We start from the raw sequence: 11,499 nt of genomic DNA on the forward strand, positions 1-11,499 counted from the left end.
TTTTAAAATTGGTTAAATAATCTTCAAATTCTAACACACTTGTGTATTTAGTCTTTTTATTAATTTTATGATGGTAAAAAATTATTACTAAATATTAAATTTAATTATAAAGAATTATTAAAGATAGCAAAATGAGCATATTTGTTCATTTTTTTCATCTAGTTTTATCTATAAAAATGAGTTGAGGAAGGTTGTTACAGTATAATTAGAAAGAAAGGTCCACTAGAGCAATTGTTGACAAATTAATCATGTAAATTTTTTCAAGTTTCTAGTTAGTTAATGAGTATACAAGTAGTTGTATTTTAAAAAATATTATTGTCTAATGTTTCAATTTTTGGATGCGTTATATATGTTTTTGCATGATTTTTTTTTTAAAGAAAATCTTATTTAAGCAACTTGAAGGAGACTTCATGAGTTAACTCCGGAAGAAAAACATATGATGGTGAAGGTTATGATATGTTTTTGCATGAAATTTTTTTTTAAAGAAAATCTTATTTAAGCAACTTGGAGGAGACTCCATGCGCTAATTCTGAAAGAAAAACATATGATGGTGAAGGATGTGAAGTGTGAAGAATGGTATGGAAGTGCATCTTTAAGGAGGTTGAGTCAACCTTCAAGCAAAGGTTAGGAGAAGTCAAGAAGATGATTATCCTAATGAAATTAGACAAAGGGAGACTACAAATGGTCAGAAGTTCTTTGTATTATTCATTTCAGGCTCCTCTTATAAGAGGTGGTCACTCCTATTTATAAGATAAAGGAATGAACTTGTATGAATATGAATACAATGAATCAGAAAAATACATTGAACTTACAAGTTTTTTGAACCTTCCTCAAGAGTAGAGCAATGTATAGGAGCCTCCTCATTTAAACCAAGTTCTAAAAGGTTCCTTAAGGCACAAGCAAGCCCAAAACTTGTTAGGTTGCACCCCACTTAAGAGCATAGTCCAAAAAGGCTCAAAATTAATATGCTATCAAAAATTGACTGGAATAATTAATTATTTCACTTGATAATCAATTATTTTAGTAAATATTACATCTATGCTTGAAAACTCTCTGAACAATCAATTAACAGGTGAAATAATCAATTCTCATAAGCAAATCCAAATAAATGGCCAAAAACAAGCCTAAATGGCATGAAAACTTAGAAAAAATACAAGTCCTAAAGAAATTACTCATTTACATATTTACAAGGCTTAAGAGAAGGGACAAAACAAGCTTCGAAACATCATCTTCCACAAGGGTAAAAGTTCTTGAAGTCATTCTTCTTCTTCCATTTTCTTAGCCTTGATTCAAGTTGTAGCTCCCTAGATAGATCTCCATCAAGCCCCTTTGATGGTTTTCGATCATTGAAATACATAGGTAGACACGAAAGAGGGGAGGGTGAATAGTGTTTTCTAAAACTTTTCACAAAGGTGTTTGATGAGTTTTCAGAGGATTACCAATTAAGGATATTCTTCAGATGGTGACATAGGAAACTTTAATAAAAGCTTTTAAGGAAGAAAAACAATAAGGCACAATTTTTTATACTGGTTCGCTCTACATGAGTTATGTTTAGTTCTCCATTAAAAACCCTTACGGGATTTCACTAATCTTATTAAATATTACACGAGCTTAATCCACTCTTGGTTACAAGTATTGTTACCACTTCTAGTCCCCCAATCAATCCTGACTAGTCCGAGTATTATAAATAACTCTTGGTTCCCTTAATCAACACGACTAGTCTAAGTATTATAAACCACTTTTGGTTGCCCTAGTCAATCCTAACTAGTCTGAGTATTATAAATCATTCTTGGTTCCCCTAGTCAACATGACTAGTTTGAGTTTACCCAATCGTAGTTGTTGAATATTATGATTGTTCTTGGTTCCCAAGTATTGTCAACCACTCATAGTTCTATATTTAAGACTTGAGGAAAATGTAGCAATTAGGGAATAAAGTAGTTTGAGACTTGAGAATTATTGGTGTGTAATGTTTAGGTGTTTTTTTGTAGAATTATAATTGTTATGTTAATTATTTAATGTTATGGTTGATTAATATGTTTATTACTTTTGGTGATTTTGTGTGTGTGATGGTACTAATGTGTTGTGTTGGCTTGTTGATAAAAGGGTGAATTATGATTGAATATGTGTGGGTTTAACTCTAAAGAGAAAGAGAATTAAGGTAAACTTTTGTTTTATTTGGAGTTTATGCCCAAGGGTAAAAACATCTTTTTGCCTTTAGTAAGTGGTGTAAAATTAAGTTACAGGGTGTAGAAGGAAAAAGAATAAAAATAAAATCTGAATAATAAGAGGGAGATTTTGTGGATTTTAAAAGATTTAGTAGTTGTTGATATTTTATAAACTTGTCAAAGAGAGAAAATCTTAATGGTTTTAGAGATAAAGTGAGAGATTTTACTAAAACCCTTTTATATTTTGTTGTATAAATGCTCTTTTGATAAATTAGTTTGTCCATTTTTTTCTTTTGTTTGTATGTTTTATTTTCCTGTTTGTTATGATCACGTTAATGGTGTGAGGAAATAATGTATATGTTAAGCAAATGCTAGGTATTGATGGAGTTGAACGTGTTAGTTTCTTTGTATAATAGATATTTTGTAAAACTCTACTAATACTTTTTAATTTCAGTGTGAGAGAACCTTAATTATATAAGATCTTGTAGATATATTTTTATGGTATAGTTACGTTTGAATAGCTATAATAACATCTTATATTTTATCTTTAGTTAATAGTTGTGATGATTTCTTTAATAGTTAAATATTATTAAAATAAGATGTACCATATAATATACTGTATTAGTAATTTGTCGATTTATTTATTAGATTTGATTTGTTAGACAAGTAAATTTTTTATCACAATAAAGGATCTTTGAGTTTTCTCAACTAGTAGATTTCTTAAAAAAGAAAGTGTTCTCAACGAAATTAATCTAAAAATATATTAGGTTTTGAGTTAAGAAGACATTATATATTTTAAAACTTAAATATTGATCATGTTGAGATAGTTGATTTTTTTTAATGATAGACTTTCATTTTATTTAAATTTGTAAATAATTAAATACATATTTTATATTTAACAACGATAAGAAAAAGTAAGCTTAAGATGCAAACGCGAATTGTTAAGAACAGGTCAAACTCATCCCATTTCTTCTTCCTTACAGCCTAAGAAAACCAGATCTGAAAGTGCAAGAAATTATAGCAGAAAATGACCTTCAACTAAAACTGCTTAAATAATTCAATTATTATAGTGATTGGTGTTTACATAAAATAGATATTTATTTTCTATCATTAATAATAAACAAATATTTTTAAATACAACTTTTTTCAATAACCATCAATTAAAATAAAGATTTATCTTACTTATAATATATATATGAATTATGTAAAATAAACTTTTAGTCTAAAGTATCTTAATGAGTTAAGTATGTGTTAAAAAATAATATACTAGAAGAAACATGTAGTCCTATAATCTTAGAAAAAAATATAATAGACGGTGAACTTCACTCCCACGTTCTCAATTTTGCATTCTATATTTCTCTGATGAATTTTTGGCTTCTGCGTTTGCACTGATTTGTTCTTAAAAGTTTCAGACTCTGTTAGAATGCTAATGCAGTTGGACTCTAACCATGCTCTAGCATTGTTTTCGCTGCAGTTTTTCTTCTTTTTTTTTTTTAATTGCTTAAAAGTTTCCCCTTTTTTCTTTCTTTCTTTTGACTCATATATGCGGTTAGAGAATTTAGGAAATCGAAGTGCTTGTGGGAATTCAACAATTTTTCGAGTTTTCTTTATTGATTGTGCTTTGTTGTGTGATTGGATCATTGTGGTGGTGTGCAGGGTTTAAGGGGTTGAAAATGATGCTGCATTTTGTAAAACCATCAAAGCTGAAAACTAAAAAGGTATTTGATACAGGGCTTTGTGTAGTTAGAAACTCTGTTATTTCCGTTTTCTTGGTTACGTTTTTGTTATTGGGAAATGTTGTTAGTCACTATCTTTAAATTAGAAAATCCAAGTCTGAACCGCGCATTCGGATCAGACTCAATTGTACAGATTCTCAATTCCCTCTTAATTTAATCCAATTTATGATTTCGTTCTTTCATTGGAGTTCCTGTTTCCTGCAATTATTCAAGTATATTTTTGTCCATGAATTGTCTATATCAGTATTTTGGACAAAAGGGCTATTGTAAAGGGTTTGGAGTTTCACTTTATTTGATTTCTGGGTCAGTGATATTGGTTTTTGATTGTTTGATCAGTATGTAGTTTATTAAGTACTGGATAATTGGAAAGATGAAACGAGAGGATTTCGGGGGTATTTTTTGTCTATTAAAATTAGTGGTTTATGTCTTGTATCAGGAATGATGATTTCATCATTGTTACTTAGTAGCACTAATTGTAGATTTTCATGTTTTCAGATAGTGTTTGAGGATGTTTATCCTGCCCGTAATCTTGTAACACTTGAACATCTTAAGGAATTAAGCTCTAAGCGTAAAGCGATTGAAGATTCTATTAATGAGAGCAGCTTCATTACAGAAGCTATTGCAAAAGAAATGTCTGGAGGGTTGGAATCTCGCTATGAACAGGTAACGGTTAATGCTGTGCTATCTTTATCAGCTCCTTACCACCATTTTTCTGTGCACAGTATGCAAAAGTCTGTATCTTCTCTTTGTCCTTCTACTTTAATTTAGTTAAATTTTCTTTTGATAAGTGAATGTTAACATGAACCATGTGGAAAGGGAAGGAGAAAATTGAAGTCTAGTTGTCTGAACTTTCTTTATATGTATTTTATTAGGTCAATATGAAATGACTCAGGTATAGTCCTATTACGGAACTGATATTTTCTGATTCTCTTTCTAAAAATGGGCCCAGTGGGAAATGAACTGTGAAGTGTTATTTTTGTTTGTGAGCAATTAAGGATTATACCCAGTATTTCGTAAATCATCAAATTTCAATTAATATTGACAAATTGTTCTCTTTTTCTGTCAATATTTAATTTTATCTTTTTTTGTCTGCATCAGGATATTCAAAAAATAGAGCAGTATCTTCCATTACTGGAAAATTTGATTTCCTGTGCTCGTGTAATAAGCACCTATGGCGGAATCCAAATGGCTCAATGGACAGTGGCTCTTAAGATACGCTGGAGTAGTTCCCTCAGCACATCTTCTTTCTTCAATTTCAAGGGCTCTAAATTTTTCCAAGTTGATAATCTGCAATTTGAGCTTGGTATGACCCTTTTTCTTTGTGGTGGTATCCTGCGCGAAAGGGCCTTAGAAGTTCTATCAACTGGTACGTGTTGAGAAACTCAAGATACCATTTTATATGATGAACTAGTCCAGTTGAATATGATTGCAAATGCCATCATTTTTGTTCTGCAGATTTGGTTCGATCCACCACCATTTTCAGAGAAGCTGCTGGCATTTATCATCATCTAGCGCAAGAGGTTCTCCCCCCCTTACAGCCTGAATTGCCACCGCAAAAGCCCCCGGAAGCTCTTGCTGAAGTATCCACCATTATGAGTCTCATTTGCTTAGCTGAGGCCCAGGTTTGTGTTATGTACTTTTCTGTGTCGTTTCATTTTTGTCTCAAGTTGCATACTGTCATATCATAAAACATAGGTGCATTATTTCTGACAGAAATCATATTGCCTATCCCAGTTTCTTAGCTTGAAGTTCATTAAGTTCTTTGGTTGTAAATAACGAATGTGTAACAATGTATAGGCAGTAACTACAAGGAAGGCTGAAGAGAAAGGTACTTCGTCAAGTCTCTTGGCAAAGTTGCATCATGGTGTCACACTTTTTCTTGAAGAAGCTATTGGAATTTTTCATACCGTTGTCACACAGTACAAAGATATTTCACCGCACTTACTGGTATGCAAAGCTACCCTAAGCTTATTGCGTTCCTTTTATCTCATCAGTTGATGCAAATTCTGACCTAGAGTATGTTTGAGAGCAATCTAAAAGAGCTTTTGAGAGGTTCTCACTTGTATCCAAACAGACCTATTATCTTTAACTATGTCAAAATAACAGGATGCAGTATGTGTAATTGCTTACATGTGGTCTGTTTTCCCTTTATCTTGAATTCATTTTAAACTCTTTTTTCCCCTGATCCTTACTCAGGTCAGAAAGAATAAAAGGGGAATTTAACTAGTGAACCTTGATATTCTTGTAATGGTGACAAAGAAGAAGATTGAATATGTAGGAGTGAAATAGTAATGTTACTTGTCAAGCATAACCTATCTCAGATACTGTATCCAAATATTTTTGTTGATGAACAATTTCGTATTAAGGTGGCTGTTTTTCTTATTTTAATTAATCATTTTGTTTGTTTTTACATTTTGATCTTCCATTATGGTATTGAGAAACTCTCCATATATACAGGAATTTATGTATTTCTGCAAATGTTTACATGAGTTGAAAGGTCAGCAACATCTTGCAGAAAGCCTGAAGGTCTCTGGTCAAATAGGCGTTGCTATCGGTATTCTTTATTCTGTGTTGACTAATGTTAAAAAGAAGATACCAGGAGAAGAGCCTTGGAAATCACTTTACCAGAAGCAAATTCAAGATTCTTCTGAAGTGCTCAGAAAGTTTGTACATGAGAATGATTTTGTTTGGCATAAGAAGATCCCTTCAGGAGATGAGTTACCCTTGCCTGAGGGTAATAAAATAGTCAATTTTATAACATATAGTCCCAAAAAATGGGAAAGAAAACTTTCTTTCAGGATAAAACTGTAGAGAGAAAAAAAAAATAAAGGGAAGAGGTTCTTTTCCAATGAATGTGAAGGTGGGTTTGAACAAATGTGATGTGAAATAATTATTTGTGGAGAAAAAAATCACCTGAATATCTCTTATTTTAGCCGTATTTTTAATCTTTTATATTTTATTATGGACATATTTTTGGAATGGGGTGTCAGATTAGAGTTAGCAAAATAAATTTGTCCAGACGGAGAGGTCCGAAAAGGCCACAGAACAAGTCAAGACAAATTAAAACATTATGACCTAAATCTATAAGAATCCACTTATGAATGTGCTTAATTAGTCTAAGAATTTAAGGATTCAACAATGCAAAAAAATAAAATAAAAAATCAATGTTAATTACTGACCAGGAAATTATTCTATAAAACTAAGTAACTGCGGAAATTTGCATTTATGGCTAGAATAAGAATGGAAAAACTCAATGAATTAAACAAGAACAAGACCATGGTGGAAATGAAAGAAAATAAGAAAAAGAAAAAGAATAATGTGTCATTTGCAAAGAGTATCACGCTCAAGTCACTAAATCAAAGTATTAAGTATGTGTATGTGTGAAAAGTAACCCTTTATAAGGGTAGTTGACTCCCTTTATATATCTTTTTACATGGATTATTACTTGAGTGGGCATGATGTGCACTTGATGTCTCTGGTTTAGGAATGTGCTGCAATAAATTTCGTATTATAATATAAGATTGATGTATTATTATTCTTGTGAACCACGATGATATTGGTTAACTTAATCTAATAAGATCTTTGTGTGTGCACCGTGACCTTAGTTGTATTTCGGGATGACCTGGGTCCTATACAGTATACTAGCCCTTCAAACTCATAGTGGCACATTATGTTACATCAAAAGTCTTATACCGAATTGATACTTGATCATTACATCAAAAGAAAAAAAAACCTTTCTTTGGTTAACATGCCGCTTAGTTGTGACATAGTACAATATTATATCCTTTAATCTCTAGGAACGTAGAAAGGAAGAGATTAAGAAGTCATGATTATATAAGTGATGGTTGAGAGGTGAAAAATAGGTGAAAAATTGGATCATTGTAACTACTAGATGAAAGAGATCCGACTAAGAAAAGTGGAGATAATTGCTTCACAACGTAACACTGCCCTATAAATAAGGGAAATCACACCTGAGGGCCCCATCAGTCCAATAATAGAGATAACACAAGATAAAGTCAACCATATTTCTTCATCATGTCTCATTCATCCTTTAACTCTTTTTAAGTGATTATTTGTCAATATTAGGGGATTTGGGGATGATGAGGCCACATAGGTATCAACTTCATCTTCGCTTACGGGTAGTGATGAAAGTCCCTTCCTGAGGATATATAATGATGTCAATGTGTTGTTGCATGGGTTATCAGTGGACAGATCCTAAAGTCAAGGTGATAGGCTCCTCCTTAAGCTAGGTTGGGCCAAAGCAAAAAGATGAAAACTATTGTGATAGAAGTGGCATGGAAGCTATGGGGATGGTAGTAGTTGCTCTCATTTTTTTAGTTTGTGATGGGACGAAGATAGTTAATGTTTCTTTTGAGAGGTTGGACCAACTCTAGAGAAGGGTGAGTAGAGGAGACCACATAGAATGCTTTAATCTTAACATATAAACAAGTTTGAATGACTCAAAATTTTGGTAGCATTTCATTATTAATCTCAAAGTGGGTTTACATGGAGAGAGACGCCTCTATTTATAGATAAAAGTGTCTCCAAAGTAGACCAAATCCCTAAAATCCTATCTTGCACCAAACCTTAAAACTCCTATTTTAGTGAAGTATGATTTGACATATGGCAATCTAACTTTTAGAAAAATTCTTCACTTTTAGAGTATCATTTGGAAAGCCACTTTAGCAAAACTTTCCACTAGAAAAATGACACATGACCACTACCTAATGAAAACCCACTAAGGGAGCTTGGTGGAGACCCATCCAAAGAGATACAAATCGATACAACTTAAACCAAGACTAGGAGAGTAGAAGAAAAAGAAGGACTTCGAAACATTCTTTTCTTGTAGAGTATAGTACTTTAGCTTGTCTTTCCCTTCTCTTAAGTCTTGTAAATATGTAAATAAGTCTTTTCTTTAGGCCTTGTATATTGACCAAGTCTACATTTCATTTGGGCTAGTATTTTAGCCAATTTTGTTGTTCAGGTATTTAATTGATTAAATCAGTACATAATTGATTAAACCAGCAAATTTTTTTGAAAAATATCAATTTTGTTGATTTAATCAAATATAAATTTTATATAATCAATTAAAACAGAAATATTGCATCAAAAAACTGTAGTTTTGGCTTTTCAACTTACTTCTTCAGTGAAATGCGAACCAAGTGGGTTTTTAGGCTTGCTTGGGCCTTAAGAAACCCTTAGGAACCTTGTTTAGAGGTGAAGGGACCTTATGCAATGTATATACTCTTGAAAGAAGGTTCTTAAAGCTCCTAGGTTCATTGAACTTTTCTGATGCAATGTACTTCCTTTCAAATGGGTTCACTCCTCCATCTTATAAATAGGAGTGCTCAAACCTTTGTACATTTAACTTGGAATGATATTAGGGATTTTTTTTTTCAAATTTGCAGTCTCCCTTTCTCTAAGTTCATTAGGATAGTCATCTTCTTGACTTCTCCTAACCTTTTCCTTGTTGGTTGGCCAAATCTTCTTCAAGAAACACTCCAAACCCACTCCCCAAACACCATATCCCTCATATTTTCAAGCTTCCACTTCCATGTCATCCTCTCCATGGTTTCTTGTTGAAGTCGGGCTGATCAGGCTATGTCTAGCAAGGATGGGTTGTCCTGGCTATGTCTAGCAAGGCTGGGTTGTCCTGGTTATAGGGCTGGGTTGGTCGGGCTCTAGGGTGTCGAGCTAGGTTGTTTGCAGAGCTAGCCGAGTTGTAGGGTGGTTACCTTGGGCTAGCCGAAATGTATTGTTTGAGTTGTTTGGGACCCCGATTTTAGGGTTCAAAAACTTGTTTCTATGCATTTTATAGGTCGGTTTGGAGGTTTTTGACCCTGACCGAGCTATTTGTGATTTTGGGCGAGCTGTTTGAGTTGGTGGACGAGTTGGCTAATGCGTTGGGCAAGTTGTTAAACGGTTTGTTTGGAGACCTCGACTTTGGGGCTTTGGAGATCATTTCTAGAAGGTCTATAGGTTGGCCTATGGGTTTTAAACCATGGTTGAGCTGTTGGTAGAGGTTACCGAGCTATTTCTCATGGTGACAGAGCTGATGGGTGTAATGGAGAGTTACTGATTGTGTTTTCTAAGTCCTATGGATGTTGGTCGAAGTGCTTTGAGTGATTATCAAGTTGTCTACCTTGTTGGGTATGTGTGTCGAGCTGTTAAGTATTGTGATGATGTGTGATTGTTGTGTCTCCTTATCGTACTTCATAAATTTGGGGTTGTACCTTTTGTCTTGCAATACAGTAGAAAGGTAGTGAGTTTTTCTCTTTTTAGAGGGTAGAAAGGTGGATCTTTTCACCTATGAGAGGCAGTATAAGAGATGAGGTTCAAGTGTTGTCCTTTCCTCTTTCGAGAGGGTAGAAATGAATGAATGTCTCGCTTGTAGGTTTTTGGATCATGTTAAGTATAGTGCTTATTGTGAGCAGTAGTGGAGTGTTTACTTATAAGTCTTTAAGGAGGAAGAGAGATAGGTCCAAAGTTGCAGTGGAGGACCACTCAAATAGATGTACTATTTTGGTGAACAGATTTGGAACAATAGAGTACGGAAGGACGACACTTGTTTTGGCATTGCTTAATTGCAATTTTTGTTCGGGTGACTTACCGTTGGGATGACATAAGGTCTTAGAGATTGTTTGAGGTTAGCATGGTTTGTTTTTGAAAAAAAAAAAAAGAATTAGATTGGAGATTGATTGACTATCATAACATATTTTTGAATTGATTTTGGCGAGAGTCATAAAATCATAGTATTGACTTGATGATTAAGTTTAATAATATCTTCTATTGATGTTTTGATGTTTATTCTATTAACTCACCCTTGCTAGTTTGTATTTGTGTGATGATCTTATAACTCGTGTTGTTATAAAAAGCAAATGATCTTATAGAGTTCCAATAAAGGAGTAATCTTATGGATCAGATATACTGGTGATAAAAGAAATATTAGAAAGGGAAGAAGCCATAAACAAGCAAGAGAGATAAAACATTAAAATAATTCTATAACTCGAGCCAAACAACATAATAAGGCCACATTCAGAAAGATAAGATTGCAAAAAGTTCAACATAGCAAAAAGTCCAACATAATAAGGCCACATACACCTGCTACCATAAGTCGCTAGGAAGGACAATAAAAATGAAATGTAATCGACATGTAAGAGCACATCTGGACTCTGATGACAACAATCTAGACAACATTGTGGCCACTAGCCATCAAGCGATTGTTGGTAAAAACTGATGCTCCAACTATGGTGCCAACAACGACACTGGTTGTACTGGACAAGAGAGACAAAAAAAATTAAAAGAACAAGACTCTAAATACAATGTTAAAAATAGTAAAGCTATATATAAGATTAATTTCCTTTGTGTTAAATATACACATGAAATACTCTTTTTATAATAAAAAAATATGAATTAAACCCAAAATACAAATAAATAATAATAATAAACTACCTAAAAATAATAAAATATCTAATAATCTAATATTCGTAACCATCTTTATCCAGCGTAGTTAAGTATGCATATATTGATCTATCCATGTGCCGTATTTGTGAAATTAAGCAACTAGCTCTGCTCTCGAATTTCAACATTTTTCTAGC

At 33.0% G+C, this 11,499-nt stretch overlaps 1 protein-coding gene across 2 annotated transcripts; it reads left to right on the forward strand.

Annotated features, from left to right (window-relative positions):
- The first annotated feature begins 3,403 nt into the window (after positions 1-3,403).
- LOC148202867 (Endosomal targeting BRO1-like domain-containing protein) lies at positions 3,404-6,813 on the forward strand. 2 transcript variants are annotated; one of them, XM_088108504.1, is made up of 7 exons: positions 3,404-3,480; positions 3,822-3,883; positions 4,397-4,564; positions 5,000-5,267; positions 5,357-5,523; positions 5,699-5,848; positions 6,359-6,813. In XM_088108504.1, exons 2-7 carry the CDS (start codon positions 3,839-3,841, stop codon positions 6,710-6,712), a joined length of 1,152 nt encoding a protein of 383 aa, XP_087964630.1. In that variant the 5' UTR covers positions 3,404-3,480; positions 3,822-3,838; the 3' UTR covers positions 6,713-6,813. The 2 variants fall into 2 exon arrangements, with proteins under 2 accessions (XP_087964630.1, XP_087964629.1); XM_088108503.1 differs by lacking the exon at positions 3,404-3,480 and adding an exon at positions 3,501-3,599.
- The last annotated feature ends 4,686 nt before the right edge of the window (positions 6,814-11,499 follow it).

The sequence above is a fragment of the Vigna umbellata genome, chromosome 3, assembly GCF_029865625.1.
Source record: "Vigna umbellata cultivar VRB3 chromosome 3, Vumbellata_1.0, whole genome shotgun sequence".
Classification (NCBI taxonomy): Eukaryota; Viridiplantae; Streptophyta; class Magnoliopsida; order Fabales; family Fabaceae; genus Vigna; species Vigna umbellata.

What these genes read in the sequence shown, in the direction of transcription:
- LOC148202867 (XM_088108504.1), top strand. Translation starts at nt 3,839, where the DNA reads ATGATGCTGCATTTTGTAAAACCATCAAAGCTGAAAACTAAAAAG. An exon ending in TGGAATCTCGCTATGAACAG is followed by an intron (nt 4,565 to 4,999) that starts GTAACGGTTAAT and finishes TGTCTGCATCAG; the next exon opens with GATATTCAAAAAATAGAGCA. An exon ending in CTTAGAAGTTCTATCAACTG is followed by an intron (nt 5,268 to 5,356) that starts GTACGTGTTGAG and finishes TTTGTTCTGCAG; the next exon opens with ATTTGGTTCGATCCACCACC.